The sequence below is a fragment of the Trachurus trachurus genome (assembly GCF_905171665.1).
Source record: "Trachurus trachurus genome assembly, chromosome: 23".
NCBI lineage: Eukaryota > Metazoa > Chordata > Actinopteri > Carangiformes > Carangidae > Trachurus > Trachurus trachurus.
The window spans coordinates 7,438,024-7,456,974 of record NC_139912.1 but is presented as its reverse complement, the minus strand read 5'-3'; the positions used below and the strand labels follow the sequence as shown (position 1 = coordinate 7,456,974).

Here is an 18,951-nt window from a genome sequence, read left to right as displayed (position 1 = left end):
CACTAGCTTTTTGTGAGTTCAGATTGATTATTATTATGTTATTATTATAATTTACATAAAACAGAGTAAGTGGAGATTATCATATCACCACATTTAAAGTGGTTACTCCAGACGAGTTTTAGAGTTAGCTTTTACTCAACCTTTACAACCAGTAACTAGGCTACTAATTTTAGCTGTTTTGTAGCTAACTAAACTGAACTGACAATGCTACTGCTTTCTTGCACTCTTATGCTAATAAATAATAAATAATTGTTTTATAAATGTGGACGGGTCCAAAATATCTAAATATTTATTAGATTTAGCATGAAATGATCTCCGTTGATGTCACGTGAGGAGGAGCTCAGGGCCCAGATTGTGATAGCTCTGTGGAGAAATGGCATCGTGCTAATGCTAATGCTAACTAACAGTCAGCCGGTACTGTAACGTTTCCAGTTCAGGCGTGATGCTGCGGGTTTGTTGGGTTCGTCTGCAGGTGAGTTAGTGTGAAATGATTCAGATGTGTTAACAGTCCGCTGTCAACACCGGAGCTGATGCTCGTTAACTACGGTTAGCGTTAGCTTAGCTTTAGCTACTAGCCGTTCCTGTACCTGGCAACCAGTACAATTTAAGGTTGGAGCGAGAGCGGGTGAGTTACTAGCCGGGAGGAATTAAACTTGTAGCTAACACCTTTAACTAAAACTAAATAGTACTACCTACATACAGTATACAGAGGATTTCAAGATATTGTAGCGTCTCCAAATGTATCATTTATATAGCTCATGAACTTACAGTAAATCTGTAGCTTTGAACCAGCTAGCGGTTGCTAACTACGCCGGAGGGACAAACTTAGTGATGGATTTACAAATAACTGGTGCGAACCTGTCCAGAGGATTTATTTGAATCACAGTTTTTTCCTTTTATGTGTTTGTTTTCACAACATCTAAAGTGAACATGTTGGAACACAGAGCAGCATAAATGATGCGTACCTCCATCAGATATTCAAGCAAAAAGAGTCACCGAAGCACGTAACTGTTTTGTCACAGCCACCATGATTCATAGCGCTCTGTTTCTCTTTTTTTTTTCTTCCTCCATCCGAAACATAGAGTTGAGTCGTGCCCTGAAGGGGCCGTTGGAGACAAATCCAACAGCAGAAAAATACTCCCATTAGTGTGTTCACTGTTGAGTGCACAATCTCAGCGGTGTTTGCAGGAAAACGAAAAAAACAGAACACATACACACATGTCTGCTCATCCCCTACCTGCCAGAAAAATCCAAATCCTTGTCTTAATGTAGAGAAAGGATTGAAATGACTGTCGTCGCAAATCCACCACTGGCAATCTTACAAACTGATTCATAGCCTACTGTATCTTAAATTCAAGCCAAATTCTGGCTCATTTTAGAAACTGGTTGTGGGTTTATATTTTAGAAATAAGCGACAGTGTTCATAGTATAGTGAAGTATTTTAAAAATGAATATATTTTTGTAGAGTCAAAATCAAAGACCTCTTCTTGCAGAATATATTGAGCCTAAAGTTGTCAGATCTGATTTGATTTGATTTGATTTGCACAATTAACAAAAAAGAAAAAACAGCATAAAAACAGCAAACCAGTTGTGCAGGTGAGATTAAAGAAACCCAGATGGGTTTATAAGAGAAATCTCACCTCATAAAAACAAAAAATAAGAGACCACAATAATAAACAAAACAAGCAAAACATAAAAAGTATAACATCAGAAAACAAAAGTCAAAAATCATTCAAAAATCACAATATGTGATTGCAGTGGTAATTCATCAATCTATTTATCTTAACACAACATAATGTAAAAAGAGTCATTAGTGGTAACAAGGCTGAGGCACCAACAGTTTAGTCAAATGGAAAAATGATTTATATAAATCAGCATTGGTAACCTGTTGACACAATACTTATATTTAAAAGTGTTTTTTAGCCTCTTTTAGCTCATTGTTTTGATTTGTCCACAAGCTCATACAGTAGCTCTCATCAGTTCAGTTCCTGCAACCAGCTGGTCTGGACTTAGGATAGCACTTATATACAATGTGCAACTGCTTGTTATCTCATTTGCCTCAATGATTTTTTTTAAAAGTAATTATGGTCCATCTACATACATTTGGATTAAAAAATAAATAATTTACTGCAGCTTGGATTCAGTCATCAAAGTGCTGTTTTTCTGCTTTGAGGACGAGAGCAGCATCGTAAAGGCTTTGTTATTAATTTAGGTCACAGTTTGTGTGTGTGTGTGTGTTGTATGTGTGAGCAGCTGCAACCCATCTAAGAGAGCTTTTGGAGTTGAGTGCTTGTCGCTGTTCAGTCCATGTCTGTCTTGTGGTTGAGAGCCACTCGAGGAGAGAGTGGCGCGGCGGAGCGGCGGTGCAGGTAATAACGGTGACGGCAGATTGAGCTTCACCGTTGTGTTTTTTTTTTTTTGCTTTCCACAAATCATTAGATATTCCACTCAGAGGCATCCAGACTTCGGTCAATGACTGTCAAGGTTGGAGCGGCGACGTAAAGGGACACCACTGCGAGGGCTAAAAATAACCTCCATCCTGATCACTGTTGTAGGAGTTGTGTGAAATCTCTGCTCCGCCGTCCTCCTCTTCATCTGCTCCTTCCACAGTTTAACCCTCCGCATCATCGCTGTTAGGAACTTGACAAACACAGTGCAACATGAACATGTGTTGCTATAAAAAAAGGGAATTCATAAATCTATTTAACCGCTCAGGAGAAGCAACATGAGCCAGAGGCCAGAGAGGGTTAAAGGGTCAAACAGATCCCAGTAGAAACACAAAGCTCTGAGTCATGGTGCGATGACACTGTTCAATATTGCGATGACAACATGACTTGCGATAAATAGGCAAATATTTAGGTACGTGCATATTAACCGTACAGTCCCTGTGTCTTTCTGAAAATGACTCTACGCCACAGCACATACACCAGGCCTAGTGGTGCTGAAACACTGCCACAAATATACACCTAAAACAGAAAAAAAGAATGGAAAACTTGTGCGCTATAAACAAACTCCAAACATTATTTGTTTATTTTGTTTATTAATTTATTTATTGACCTTAATTTGACAAGGGCAAACGCACTGCAAACGGACAAACGCTGCAAACACAGGAATGATGCAAAACTAAACAAACACAAGAGGAGGACCAAAGCGACATTAAACACTAACCTTTTCACTTACTTTTTCGTTAGTTTTTCGGTAATTCACTTCCGTTGTGGCTTTTTTATTTGCGTCATTGCTTTTTTAGAATTTGCAGCAGCGTTTCTTTTATTTGCAGCCCTTTTTTTTGTTGCATGTTTGTTTTTGGTTTTGCATCATTCCTGTGTTTGCAGCGTTTGGCCATTTGCAGCGCATTTGCCCTTGTCGGCCAGTGTAGGGAATCCCATTGAGATCAGAAATCTCTTCTACAAGAGAGACATTATAAGTTGACTTAACACAAGAAATCTGAACAAATATGATGATCGATCGATGCAGCATGGATGCATTCAGGCGTGGTATCCACGAGGTCTGACAAAGTCCGCCGTTGTTGCAAGTTACATCTAGCGGTGTATGAGTGTGAAGGCATGGTGCCTGTAAATAAAACTTATTCATTGTATTTCAGGCAATCTTTGCGATGTGTTTATCATGCATGTTGATATCGCAGTGACAATGAAAATAAGATTATCGGTCAGCCCCAGTTTCCATGAAGTCGGCTGCAGAGTAAAACCAGTGAACCCTTGTGATGGCTGCTGCCAGGAGTTCAGTTTGTGTGTTTGAACAACTTGTGTGTGTTTTTGTCTCACTCACTGGCATCTTGTATTTAGTTTTTTTTCCCCCGTTTATTTATGTGCATGTTTTCTTCCTTCCTTTTTTTTTTTCTTGTGTTGGATTCTTTGATTAATCCTTTTATATTGGCAAAACAAGATTCCTGGCAAACAAAGCTTGTGTCTTCACGAGGAGGAGCTAATGCTACATAATACAAAGTAGCTGCCAGTGACGGGGAGGAGGAAGGAAAACAAGCCAAGAAGTGAGCGCTGGTGTCAGTCTGCAGGAAGCGGGAGAGGAGATGATACATTTACCATAAACAGGCGTTTATGTGGCTCCTTCAGCCGCCGCCGCTGTGAACTGTGAAAATTAAACGAGCACATTGAATTTACTGTAGCTCTTTCAGCTTGTTAGGTGCATAAATATGTAATCACATTTTATCTTTGTTCTACTGCTGTCAGCTTCGGCAACGGCAAACAATATATTTCAGACGCCGACTGAATATGCAAAGATAGAAACACACATAGTGGCGGTGTGGTCGCCGGCTCATTTATGACTTTTATTCTGTTTCCTGACAGGTTTTTTTTTTTTTTTTTTTACTCGGAAAAAGAAGCTTTCAAGTGGTTTAACATTTTTTTTGTATTGCAGTTAATATGAGGTCTATTTAACATGGAGGCTGTGATGGATGGTTGGACATTTAAAGCACAGGAGAGAGTTTTCATCAGGGGCGTTAGACGTTTTTATTCAAGTGGCATTTCGATACTCGGGCAGCTACACACCTGTTGCTTTGGCTCCATTAGTTTGCTTTGCATTATCGCAGCATGACCAGGAAATACTGGAAATACTTTGACAAAAAAGACGATAGATAATGTGCAGTGCAAGATATGAGACGCTAAACTTGTATACCAGGCGCTACTGCTGTGACGTTTCACAACAAAATTAACTTAAAACAACATAACTGACTTTGAAACTACACTTGGTTCATATTGTTGGCAATTCAATTTTCTGAATATGAATTAATTAATTTTTATTTTCGTCTCATGCCACCGCTGTGGCCCATCCCATATGCGATTACAAGACACATTTACTGACATAAAGTGAGTTTTTGTCTCATAAAGTCATAGAAAGGACAGTATAACACAAAATGCATTTCGTTCTCCACCTCTTGGATGTCACACAAAGTACAAATTCTATCGTCTTCTGCTGTGCCAACATACTGTATCTGCCTGTCTGAATATGAAGACCAAGTATACCAGCTCTAAATTGAGCACACAGGGATCTTTTCTTTTTTGACAAATTATACAAAACGTAATTTTCTGGGCCAAATACCTGTTTTATTTCACAGTTAGTGCGCTGCTTTGGTTTACCCCAAATATCTAGTGCCCATCTATCTTTACTTTGTTGAAAAATAATTCATTTTGATACATTAATCTCCACTTTCTCTTTGTTATAATGATGGTCTTTATATCCAGCTCTCAGCAAGATGTCATTCCCTATCTCATCCCCCTTTAGTCAGAGTGTCCCACTGAAAGTACAAGTCCTGTTGGCTTGGTTGGGGCTCAACATGTTGTGTCAGACACGGACCCCCTGTATCTCTTTATTAAGTATTGATTTGAGTATTGATTTCATTCATTTCTTTATTCTTCTCCTCCTCCATCATCTCACTGACTCCCATTGACTTGAAGAGGAATCCAGTTCCTCCTGTTCTTCCTGAGTCTTGTTCACTTCCAGCATCTTTCTCTCCCTCCGTTCTGAATCTCATCTTTTCTTTTCCCGTGAGCAGGTTTCTTGTGAGATGCCTCTTTCCTATTTTATTTCTTGTGACCCTTTCAAGGAACTCGTCTCTTTTCTGCTGCTGCTGTACCTCAGCCAGGATTATTATTGTCTGTGCTGTTGTTCTCTAGTTCACATGAAAATTAAAACACAACTGAGGGGGGCGAGGCCTCCTCTGGCCTCCTCTGGCCTCCTCAGGTACGATCCAAACACAAGTCAGGAACGACTTTTTCAATATTTAACAAAGTCAGGAGCAGAATTTTCCTCACTTCTACTCATCGGCTGAACATAACTTTAGAAAAATGGATCTGTTGCTGTAGGCATGAATGAAAAATATGTTGTCAGTGAGCATGTCATGCTTTAGATGGGAATAAATGTTTAATATAATTGTGCTACTATAGTGTAATTCAGGTGTAATTTCCTATCCAAACAGTACAGAGGCCAAATGAAGCGTTTTCAGAGCTTTTTTTTATTATTTTAATGACAACTACAAGTAGTGAAAACATGTAGGAAGTTAAAACTCTACATTTTGTGTCTCTTGACTCTCACACCTTTTCATTATTTCTGTTGCTAACCAGCTGTCTGTTTTGATATTTCAGTTTTGGCACAGCTCAACTGGTCCAGGGCCGACTATATAAAAGTGTCTGTCATTGTTTTTTCACAGTGAGAGGCCTTAATATAAAAAATAACATCTTGGTTTATTTTTTAGTTTATAGTTTTGATAGTTTTATAACAAAAATGATTCATCAGCCCACCTGCACCACCACTGTGATCCAACAGTTTGGGAACTTCTGTCCAAATGATTGTCTTTAGTTTTTTTGACTGCATGCTTCTCCTAGCACATGCGAGCTGAACATCTGTAGTCTTATTGTGCACTTTGCAGCTGGAATTGTTGTGAAACATCTGTTTTCATTTGCACGAAAAATCAGTATGAATGAGATCGTCGGCGTCGTCCCACGTGGCCTCGTTTCCTGCAAAATGAGCGAGAGCATCGGCCCCAGCGCAGCGATCACTCACATCCCAGTCTGCTTGAATAACTGGACTGGACTGGTTAGAAGTGCGTGTATGTGTGTGTCCATCCAGATGTGTGTGTTTGTTTCCCACAAAAGAGAGAAAAGCAGCCAACAGAGACGTGCAGAGGAGCTGAATGAGACCAGAAAAGCAACAAGGGAGAAACTAGATGGTAAATGAAGTGAGCGAGGAGGAGGCGAGTTAGTCGGCCGCAGAGGGGAAGTAAAAAAACAAAAAAAAGAAAGAAAGAAAGAAAGAAAATGTCCACAGAGGACGGGGATGAAGGGAAAGGAAGATGCTTTTTAGGAGCTAGAGGAAAAGGAACAGGGCCAGAAAATATAAACCAAACATTTGAGTACTGGTTACAGGGGAGCCACAGTTAGAGACTCGTCCTTGAAGACTCGTATTCCTCCTTTATGGCTCCTTCACGGAGGTCGAGGTGGAGACATAAGTAGCTGTTTTAATACAGAGGGAGTCTATAGGTGACCAGGAATGGTGTGTGTGTGTGTGTGTGTGTGTGTCTGCATGTGTGTGTGTGAAACAATGTCTAGACGTTCAATACTATAAACGAATTAGGCCCCTCTGATTGGCCCAGATAACGGCGGAGGATTAACACCAGCAGACAGGCTCGGATCAATGAGCTGCGTGGAAGACAAAGCCCGCCACCGATTTCCTCCCGCGGTCCGACATCAAGACACTTTTTTTTTTTTTCTTTCTCCGGCACAGATCAGAGTCTCTGTGATGTCACCGGGCTTTTCTGCCTCTTTATCCGCCAGTATAAGTCAAACTGGGTCCAGTAAGAAGCCGATGATGATGATGGGATACGCTGTTGACTTTTCCTCGTTGCTTCCTTCCCCCAGCTCCAAACTGCAGACATCTGTAGGCTCCAGTTCAAAAGCCTTAAAATTTCATGTTTCCCCCGGTTTAAGTCTTGTAAATATGAAAAATAAATAACAGAGCAACAGTTTGGCAGAGGCGCACGTCGTACATATTAAAGTATTGGATCTGCTCTTTTCAAAGAAGTCGGTCTGAGCCACATAGAAATTCTTCATTATAACAAGTTTATAAGGAAAATATAGTTTTTGGCTTCTCAGCGTTCAGGGACCTGGGGAGATGTGGCGTCGTGACGTTGAGTCAACAAGGTCTGAGTGTCACCACGGATTTAATGAATCAATTAAATTTGATTTCCAATTAGATTTGATTCAGAGATATTAAATTTGGATACGAATGAGATCAAAGGTGATGAAACCGAAGCGGCTCTGTGTTTCTGACAGGTACAGAAACTGTCAGAACGCCGAAGTTTGGATGAAAGCATTTTTTTTTTTCTGTCTTTTTAACAATTAACGATTTCTGTCACTGTGCATCCAGCAGTGATTTAAGGTGGAATGTCTCTTGGCTATACAGTATATAGTAGGACCTCAGTGTGTGATTAATGAATGGAAATCAATCAATACGCCTTAAATTGCAACATTTTTATTAGATTTCCTCCATGACACGCTCTTAACTGATCAGATCATCTGGTTTTTATTCATGTTTATAGATTTCACCTTGGTTTTATTCTGTCTATTCTTTTTATTTCATTGTTATGAGGAAACAAATGGCAGAGCGTTGCTGCATGCAGAGACACTTGTAAAAGACACGTAATTAAGATCGATCTTGGCTTTTTATGAATCAATATTGGATTATTCAAGTGGAGATCAGTCTTTTCAGCCTTTTTTATGAGCAGTAACTTCAAGTCAGACCCTGTTGTTGTCTCTGCTCCACACTGGCCACTGTGCAAATGACGATTAGGGAATAACTCTAAATACTAATCTACCGTTAAGCAGCTAGCTCAAATCAGAGGGTCGTAAAATCAATGAACTGACTCTGTGATGTGGATTTATGCCACATTATTTAATACGAGCTCCTGCTGAGGTGTAGCCGCGAGCGTTTCAGGTGGGGTTTATCGCTCAGGAGTTCAGCTTTTAATTTGTAGGAGGAAGACTTTGCCACTTCCTTTTCCTTTTGAGAAGTTGCACCTTGCAGAGAACGCGCCCATGTTTCCGTGCAGCCTTATAGTGCACATTGTGCCCAATGATCCCTGCCTGTTTAATGACTGCTGCGTTGTTTACCAGCTGCTTTTTGTCCCATTCGATGCAGCAGCGGCCGCTTTTTCTCGAATCAGTGCTTCTTCTTTTTTTTGCAGAGTGAAGGCATTGTGATGAAAAGACCTGTGTGAAGTCCTTACAAGCACCGTGTGACCCAGTATCTGAATATTTCTATCAGCAGGCGCAGGGGGAGCAGCGAGAATGAGAGAGAGAGAGTGTGTGGGACGGAGGGAGAAAATAGGAAAAGAGATGAGAAAGTGAGTGAACAAGAAAGAGGAATCAGAATGAGTGTGAAAAATAGGGAGGAAGGTTATTACACCTGGCCGCCCGCCCCATCCCAATCCATTTAAAGATAGTCCGTCAGATACGTGACGGATGATAGAGAGGGAGAGGAACTGGAGGCTGAACTCGCACATCGAAAAAATATACAAACATGTTTTTTTCTTTCTTTTGGCTCTGCTTCAGCATCTCTAGTTCAGACGTCTGAGGTGAAAGAAATTTGTCTATTCATGACAACGCAGAGGAAACCTTCATTCAGACGCCACCCGGGCCTCTGATTGTACCTAGGATGGCATCATTTGGCCTCATCCCCCCCTTCCTCCACCAGCACATAGCAGCCCCTCCCTGCTGCCACTGCAGAGCCGACATGCTCCCCTGCTCCTTCACATCCAACCAGGAGGAGGAGGAGGAGGAGGAGGAGGAGGAGAGGTCCATCCAAATGTCAAGTAGTTTGTGCTTCTCTGAAAAATGCATGTCGGGCCTCGTCTGCGCTAAATGCAGCCTTGGCTCCCGTTTCGCTTTATGTCTCCTGACAACTGACTCCTCTCCTCCTCTCTAACACTCAGCGACTCCATTTTCTTCTCTGTTTAGCTTTGCTGGTGGCTCAGGCCTCATAAACTTCCTGTACGAAGCGGTGACCGCGTCATAAAAGCATCGGTGAGAGAGGTGCTTGAGGCTCGTATAGTGTTGTAATGAAGGAGTAAGTTCTCCTGAATTTATCTGCTCTCACACTGATAAATATGAAGAAAAGTTGAAAACTTATAATTACATTTTAGCGCTCTGACAGAAAGAACAATGAACTTCATTAACCAAATAACTTTTTAAAAAGACCTTTCTATAAATCCGTCGCTCTGACATTTACACATGAAAATTGAGCTTCACCAATTTTTTTTTTTTTTTTTTTTGCATCGGACTTGTTTGAATTTAATTTTATTGTCTTTCTGAAACAATTAAAGATGGTGTTAAATTGAAATTTTTTTGACAGACGACGATGTGTTTGTGAGTCTGATGAGCCGACGGATCGAAGTGCAACAAAATCAATTGGCAGAGATTTCTGATGATTGGTTGATCAATTAGTTAATCTTTGATTCTGAGGATCTGGTGGTGTTTCATCCTCATATATAAAATAGTGAATTGTAGAGGTAATCTTTGTTCCTTTTCTAAGCTTTTACTTTGAAAAGAAGGTGGAGACAGACAGGGGAGAAACATGCATTGAATGGTATAGGGTTTAAATTTGTCTCAGATATCTTTATTGGTATGAACAAAAGCTTAGAAATACATAAAATAATTTAATAGAGATTGTAGTAGATGCATGAATCTAAAACCAAATACTAAACACTGAGTTGAACTGAAGTGAGATTACGACTTCCTGCTTTTCTGCTGTTTCACTGAGCGAGGAGCCGACTCGAGGACTGATGGAGGTTCTGGACTTGAACAAGGGCCAAATGGGAAAATCAGAGCCATAAACCTGATTTTATTCCAATGATGAAGCAGAATTTGTAGCAGGAAGATAATATTTTAATATGTAAGTGTCAGGAAGACAGATGGGGAGGGTCGGTCAGCAGTTTCTACCACACACACACACCTCAACATTTCAGCATTAACACACACACACACTCTCATTGGTCTGAGCTCTTATTGAGCCTCTTGTTCTTGGTTTGATTAGATCAGAAGAACTTTATTGTTTGTTTTTGTCCAGATCATTAATACGTTGAAATTTTGAAAGGTTGCTTGAACTTTTATCCTTTATTTTCTTGTTTTTTCCGTAATGAAGAGTCGATCTCACTTCCCATCTCCTCTTTGTTTGTGTTTGAACATCATTTACAATAAATGTGACCGCTGCAACTTTCTCTTTTCATGTTGAACTTTGATCCTTTTGATCAAACGAACGTGCTCCGGCCTCTCGTCGTCACTCTGAGGAGATTTCACTTCTTTTTATCTGAAGCCTTGATGATGATGCGGCGTTGGTGGCGGTGGCGGTGGCGGCCATGTTCATTAGACCGTCACGTAACAGTTGTGAAAACACGGTTTGTTTGATCAACGCTGACTGAGCCGATACACACAACGGTCTTAACGGCTTGAGTTTGCATGAAGAGGAAAAAAAGAAACTGTCAACAGAAGAGTAATTGTGATATTAGTTTAACAAGCACTTCTGGCTTTCATCCATTTGAACCTCCGAGGCTGATGGATAGAGAAGTGAAGGGCTAATGGAGAGGGAAACAGTCTATGGAGACTTCATCAAAAGAAAACCTCTTGTGTTTGTTTTCCCAGACCTTCATCAACCACAACTCAAAGATTCGTTCATGAAAAGACTTCATTTACTGTTTTCTTCTAAATAATAAGATGATTCAGTTACAGGTTTATTAGATTAAATATACAAAATGTTGTAAATGCTGCTTTTATGAAGTTGTTTACGTACAAATTTGCACACATTTGTTCACTCCCTATCATTGACTGTATATACCGAAAAGATTTGTGTAGGTTTGTGAAGAGTGGTAGAGCCTGACTCCGCCTCTAAATCCTCGCCACATGTATGGAAATACGGCGTCTCAACCACCTGTAACTCAAACTGTGATGTGTAGCCTAAAGCCTTGATAAAAATTTAAGTGGATGAGGTATATATATAAAATTCACAGATACCACAGAGGACGAGGTTAGAAAAATAAACAGTTTCCTGTACCAGGCTGTAAACATGTTTACTTCTGCTGTAAAGTTTTAACTGTAGTCTATATGGGGACTGACTCACTTTTGACTCCAGCCTCTAGTGGCCGTTTGATTAACTGCACGTTTTTGTCACTTGAGCTCCCTGCTCGGTATCTTGCTGGTAGGTTGAGGAGGATATACAGTAGTGCACTCATCATCACTGTAAAAAAAGATTTCCAGACAGTATTCTGCTCACACAGAGTTTCCAGTTGCATTGTGGGATAGAAAAAAGGTCCATAATACAAGGACTCTACTCAACTCTCTGCGTCACTGAACTTATTATGAGCAAAATCGAATGGTGCAAAATTACAATAACATACATTTTTCTTCAATTCTCTTGCACACAAACCATTTTTTAAAGTGTGAAACCAAAATCCAAATATTAATGCAAATTTGACTATTGAACAACTTCCGGATTTATGTGGTAGTTTTTGAATTACTCAACAAAAATCAATCAAATTCGTATTAAAGATTAGCCTCAATGCATCAGTAACAGTCTTAATACTTTATAATCTTTCATTCAAATAGTATTTATACTCATATTCTTCTATCAATATTTAACATTAAACCCCGCCACATTACAGTCCACTACATCTCAGGTCCATCTGTCGACCTGCAGCAGATTCCTCATCAGTTCTTCATCAGATATTATCTGCTGAGCGACTGGCTGATATCTGATCTGCAACAATAGATCGATATCAGACTAATCCCTTTCGAGGAAACCGTCATCAATCACGGAGCTCGTCGGCCATTTAAGCGATTACATTATTCATGTTGTGATATTTATCAGAAGGCTGGAGAGAGCCGGGCGTGATGAATAGCGTCGGTATCACTCATACATCAGACTTATTAATGAACTGCAGGTCATTTTAATTGTGGGGAAGATTGTTAGTTTCCCTTTCAGCTCAGACAAAACTCCATTTGCTTTGACTTTTCCTGAGACGACAACATGAATCAGTCGTGTTTGGGGGCTGTGTAACGGGACAAGTCATATTTTATTTCCTCCCGGGGACTTTTACTTTTTTCGGACCAGCAACAACCCCCTCCCTCTCTTTCCTGATCCTGACGATGATGAGGCTGTTGCGCTGGCGGCAACAGAATCAGGTTTTTATCACGCCGAGGCTGCGGGGGTGAATCAGTCGCACAGCAGGTGAATTATTCAAGTGATGAGATGTAAACCTTCAGCTCTGAGACCTGGCCAAGGCTAACATTCATTTAGACCTGTCAGCCTCTATTCAGCTGTGCAGCACTCTCACAAGCTGCTCCTTGCCCCTTTTCTGCTGCCTTTTTCTTTCCCGGGGTATGAGCTTATTAAATTGTTTTTTTTCTCGCCCTGTGATCCTTCACCTCACTTCCCCCGCTCTCCTCCAGCACTGTATTGTAGAAGCTGCCAATCTCCCCCCCCCCTCCTCGTGTTTCCTCGCTGTAAATTGGTGCTCCAATTCTCCAAACTCAAACTTGGTGGACGGACGCCGGTGAACATGCAGAAGGGAATGAGATCCTCCTACAAAGCTTGCACTCTCCTCTACACCCCCCAAAGTTATAATTACCACAGTGTTCGTAGAGCTTAAAATAAATGGCTATAATGGAGAGTGATGTGGGTTGTCAGTCGCATCAACATGTAGGCTACTTCCTCCTCACCGAGGTGCTTGTGACTCAAGAGATTGACCATGTGCATCACCGTTCATCTCCAAAGTGAGTTTAAAATAGTTCCTCAGAAGAAACTGGGAGCGTTTTTTGGGGAGATTGAATTGGCTGAATTTTGACTTACCAACATGTTATATTATTGGAGCAATCACGGACGGATTTATAGAGAAAGAAAGTTGCATTCATTGCAAATAAACTTTAACATGGCTATGTTTACTGAAAGCGTATGGAATAGAAAAGATGACAAAACTTCATTTGACTTATTTCTAATTAGTTGTACTACTTTCATTACTCATAGTTTGACACACTGCTAAATTGACTAATTTAATCCAGAGCAAAGATTTATGATAATTTACGATGAGATTATTTTATTTTTTCATTTTTTTAATTGCGATTTTGTTTTTTTGATTTTAACTCCTCCGTTAGAGAATGCCGAGTTGTTAATAGTTTCCCCTGTTGACTTCTGACTTCTCTGCTTTCTTCCAAATTTGTTGAAAACAAAAACTGCAAATCCGCATCAATAAATATTTTGTCCAAAGAAAAAATTCCTCAGATTTCTGCAGGAAGTGAAGTTGCTGCCTGGGGAAGTGTAATCATTTTTATTTATTTTTTTCAGATACAGTTTCATACCTCTTGGCGACTGAAAATGAAAGGACACTTGTCGTTTTCATTCCCTGAATCAGAGACGCGAGCAGGTGCACAAATCTGTTCTGGCTTGATATTTCAGACCATCTGGTTCGGCGCAGCAGAAGGTCAGAAGTTTAGAAAACTCAATAATCATCATCAGGTTGTGTGTGTGCAGGTGCAGCGGGTGGCCAACTTCACCTAATCAAATCAATGACTGCAGAAACTTCAAACTCCTGTTGAGAAAAAAAACCCTATAAAACAGTAGGATCTCTCATTTCGTTACGTTGCAGGCGATTCCTCACCACTGTATCACACACAGCAAACTGACAACGTGCGGTTACATGTTGGTTTTAACTGGAAAACGTGTTTTTACAACAGAGTTTCCTGCTGTGAGAAATGTCTTGTCCGCGGAGCAAAGCAGTTTCTGAATCACAGCCAATAAAAGTTTAGACTCAGAAACGTCTCAAACTTAGTGAAAAGTTTTTAAAAGTAGGTTAAAACTGCAGGTTACCATAACAACAGTGCATGGTACAATCATAATTCTTCACTCATATTTTCTCAACAAGCTGATTTTACACAGAAAAGAGTCAGGATATTGAAATAATGACACTATAATCAATCAGGCGTTAATCTGTGATCGTCCTCTGACAGAAAGTTAACACATGATTCAGAGCTGGATGGTTTTTATCTCCACACAGACATGAGTCTGACCAACCACTCACCCTAAATCCTCCTTAATTGCCCACAATGCACTGCATTTGATGTGAATTCAAAGAAAGTGTGAACAGATGGATAATCAGTGACCTCTCTGTGAACTGTCTCAGCTCACTCATCTTTGAACTCTTCTATTTATAGACAGGCCGTCGTCAGAGTCAGAGCGAAGGGGCTGGGACACGAGTAACAAGATGTCCCTGTATCTGTGACTTCGTTAAATTACCACTGTACAAAATTATTATTATTATAATGATATTTATTTGCAGAGAACATTTCCAAACCCACATGCTTTTTACAAGGCAGCATAATAAAACAGGAAGGTCACAGACGGTGAGAACTGAAATCATCAATTTGTCTGTTTAAGATATTAATTAATGTCAGGTTAATTACAAAGCAGGAAGTGACAACATGAAAATGTAGTGGACAGAGTTCACAACCACCATCCGCTCTGTGGTTAAAAGAGCTAGGCTACTGTTTTTGTATGTTTAGCTCGTGCTACACGGCTAACGTTCGCATTAGCAGCTGGTTAAAGCAGAAGTAAGCGGAATATTTGTGTTAATATAAGTCTTAAATAGTTATATCTTCCGACAGCAATCACTTATATAGAGTGTTTGGTCCGAAACACGGGTCTGTCAGTCACTCTGCTCTGAGCCGAGGAGAAAACTTTCCTTGTATCCTACAACCTTTATCCAATGAGGAGAGAGAACGGCATAAAGGGGCGGTCCTCTCTGTGTGTGCAGCCAAGGGATGCGCGTGAATGTGGTGACGTAGGGACGAGGGCGGCGACTGCTAACTCCATCGGCTGACAGGAAGTTAGCCAAAATGACTGGATCGCTTACTTCTGCTTTAAGTTCAGTCAACAAAACACTTTGGCAGGGCTCAGAGAAACATCTTTAGTTTTGGTTAAATGTCTATAAAAACAGATTTTTGCTGTCACATCTACATATTCAAGTAAAAACCACAATGTTTAGCTGATAAGTTGAGTATCAACATATTTGCAACTTAATGCCAGATACATAAATTAACATCATATCCTCATTATGTTAGTAGAAAATCTAATCCGTCTGCAATTACATTTGCTACAAAAAGCTACTTTGCATTTGAATTTAGTTGTATATAAACATAATTTCAGCAGAGTGTGTTGATCAAAGCGGGCGTGCAGGACTGCAGGCGGAGAACGGAGCTGCACATGTAAAACCAGTTGTAGCAGATCTGACGCTTCATCTCAGCTTGGTGCCGCAGCTCCAGGCCACGTCAGTCCACTTTATCTCTGCTTTCTGCCGCATCAATTTTGATTCAGTGGTTTTTAACTCTCTATCAAGAGTCCAACGATGTTACAGGAGTGAAATGCTAATTGTGTGGTGAGGTTTACATAAAAAAAGCCTCAATGACTTTTGTTAACATGCACAGCAGTGCTCCCATATTAACCTGACTAAGGTCGAACTCTGAATAGGACATTGTTATGTAAAGATTGGTTTCTGAAAGAAGTTGTGAGCAACAATATGTGGAGTTTTCACAGTAGTTTTCGGCACTTTCCTTTATGCAGCGTTCTGGTTTTTACAGACTCACGTGTGTAAACTAAATGAAACACGACTTGTTCAAAGAAGAAGAGGTGTGTGTTTTTACCTGTTACACCTCTTGTAAGGATGAAGGCAGTGTGTTGTATTTTTATATTTTATTTCTGCTGCAAACACACACAGACGTTGGATTACTACACAACACTTAAAGGGATACTTCACCCAAAATCAATAATTCATCAATTTTCTACTCACCTTCATGCCAAGGAAGGGTTTGGAGAACTTTCTGAGTCATCAAAACGCTTTAGGAGTTCCAGGGGGGGTCCGGCTGGCAACGGATTTTCATATAACGGCGGCAGATAGAGTTCACTTTTGAATCGTCCAAAACACACACAATGAAACCTCCAAATACCTCCATACTGCTCGTCCGTACTGACCCAAGTGTCCTGAAGCCGCAACATGAAAAAGTTGTTTGGAAAAAGTTAATTTGATCTCTGTTTTTATCCTTGTTGTAGCAGTAGCTCCCAGTGGCTCTGTTGGTGTTTGTGCGCATGCGCGAGATTTGCTGCGAGATGTTGGTTCATCGTTGTAAACCATTGGATGTTCATGTGTAATTTCAATGTAGGCTACATTCATATTGCTACAATTGTATTGGGACAAACAAACAATCTCTGCTTTAGTCGCAATATGCTGATTAACATGTAAACAGGAATATTCCCATGGCGGCTGCACATGTAAACATCTTATTCAGACGTGCGGCCTCAACCAGAACAAGGACTTGACTCTGAATACGATGTGGCATGTGTAAACCTGTTCACTGCTCCGTGGCCCTCAGACGCCTCCACAGGCCCCCACAGATCTGAACCCTTCAAGGATGAAGGATGGACCAGTAGCTTTTAAAAACCTGCGATGCAGCCTCTGAGTCTCACAGGAGCGTATTTTGCCGATTTGAAGCCACGGAGGATTCAAGGCAGCTCCGAGCAGCCGCCTGCAGTTTCCCTCAGTGTAGTTTTCAATGCACCTGCTTCCTTGTGGTTCAGCAGGAGCTGTGATTACTAGAAGTCATGAACACGCTGAGTGCTTCATTATGCAGCAGCAGCGGCGCTATTGTGAGTATGAAAAGCTTGGCGTCCTTCAAATTTTCATACTCCTTCATTTTATTATTCAGCGCACTCCTCTCTCACTTAGTCGCACTTTTACAAGTTCCCCCCTCTCTCTCACTGACTCTCTCTCTCTCACTTTGTATGTGTGTGTGAGAGTTTGGACTGTTTCATCCTTTACACCCCCTCCTCCTCTCCTCCTCCTCCTCCTCCTCCTCCTCCTCCTCCTCCTCCTTTCCTCTCCCCTCTCGTCTTCTCCGGGACACATCTCCTACAGGGATTGTGGGAAGTTGAGATTGATCTCCGGCGCTCGCTGTGTGGTCAGCCCCACAGGAGATGTTTGTGTAATGGCTTCTATACGAACGCTGTCGGAGCAGATGACGATCTCCCATCTCTCTCTCTCTCCCCCCTTTTAACCCCTGCAGCTTCGTCACTTCCATCGGCTCCTCTCATTAACTCGACATGACTGTGTGTTTTCCTTACGCACGTGCGTCTTCGGCTTCAAGTGGCCAAATGATGTACTCATTGATTTGAGCACGGGTGTAACCCATGAAAAATGGATGTGTGGGTATTTAAGGCCATGGCTTATGTATGAGAGCTATGTTTGCAGCTGCTTCTATGAATGATTTAAAGGTAAAGAGTTTATCAGCCGCCTCCCTCCTCTCACAAACATGTTTTTTCTATACCTCCTCTTTCCTTTCATACTGTTATTTCCACACGTCTCTTCCCTCTTTTCCCTCTTCACATCCCATGTTCAGTTTCTCAAACCTCCAGCGGCCCCGGCTGCTCGCTCACCGTGCTGAATCATTTTCAGCGTGTGAAAAGGGGCGAAGGCCAGACATGAAAAAACTCATTGAGACCGATGTTTTCCCCCTCCGTCATCCTCTTATCTCCTCTGTTCCTCACCCGCCATGCATCCCCTCTCATTCATATCCTCATACACCCCCCACCCTCCGATATTTACGTTCTTCATCTCGGCTCCTTCATCCTGTTTTTCTTTCCTTCTCCCGTCTATTAGAAGTGGATGGTAATGTTCGGTCTCGCCTCGGCCCTGTCCGTCACTCCACATCAAAGCTTCGCTTGTTCTCCAGCTCCGTTTTCTTCATGGTCTATTACTCGACTCTCTCTTGTTGACAGAGAGATGCTGCTGTTCAGTGTGTGTGTGTGTGTGTGTGTGTGTGTCTGTGCATACATAGTTAAAGGAACATCTCTGTCTTCATTTGCATCCCCAAGAAGGAGCCGTCCCCCCAAGACTTTGACGAGATGTTTCACTTCCACCGCCGACAGTTGGACTTTGTCGTAGCTGTAGCAGGCGAGAGAGAGGGAGACAAAGGCGAAATGGGAATCAGTCGAAAAATTGCCGCTTCCAGAGGAGCACAAGTCGCTCATTTTTCGTCAAGAAGTCGCAGAGAAGGATGTGAGCTCTGAGGCCCTTCATTAGCTTCCCCCACCCTCCAGCTCGTTCGCTCCAAATGAAAATGGAAAGCAAAGATGGAAAAAGCGTGGTGGCGAAGATGCACCATTTGTTGTTGACGTCGTAACTCATACTTAGTGAAATCTAGGACATGATCTTCAGCTCTCATTTTTTCCCAGAGTCCAGAGAGCAGCGTATTTACAGCAGCACTTACAACAATGTCCAAGTCCGGGGAGAACATCACCTCCGTAGTCTTGTCTCAGCACTTTTTCACTGCAGGAATAAATCTTCAAAGTGTTTTTTTGTTCCATGTCCAAAACTAAACCAAACGTCAA

At 41.3% G+C, this 18,951-nt stretch overlaps 1 protein-coding gene across 1 annotated transcript in view; it reads left to right on the top strand.

The window, feature by feature from the left end:
* Nucleotides 1-18,951, top strand: part of magi2a (membrane associated guanylate kinase, WW and PDZ domain containing 2a) — a gene marked incomplete at both ends in the record, with an annotated part of 256,339 nt that overhangs the window by 104,214 nt on the left and 133,174 nt on the right. Inside the window, 1 exon segment of the mRNA XM_083999183.1 lies at nucleotides 2,213-2,228. Within this exon segment, the coding sequence (XP_083855309.1) occupies nucleotides 2,213-2,228 (16 nt within the window).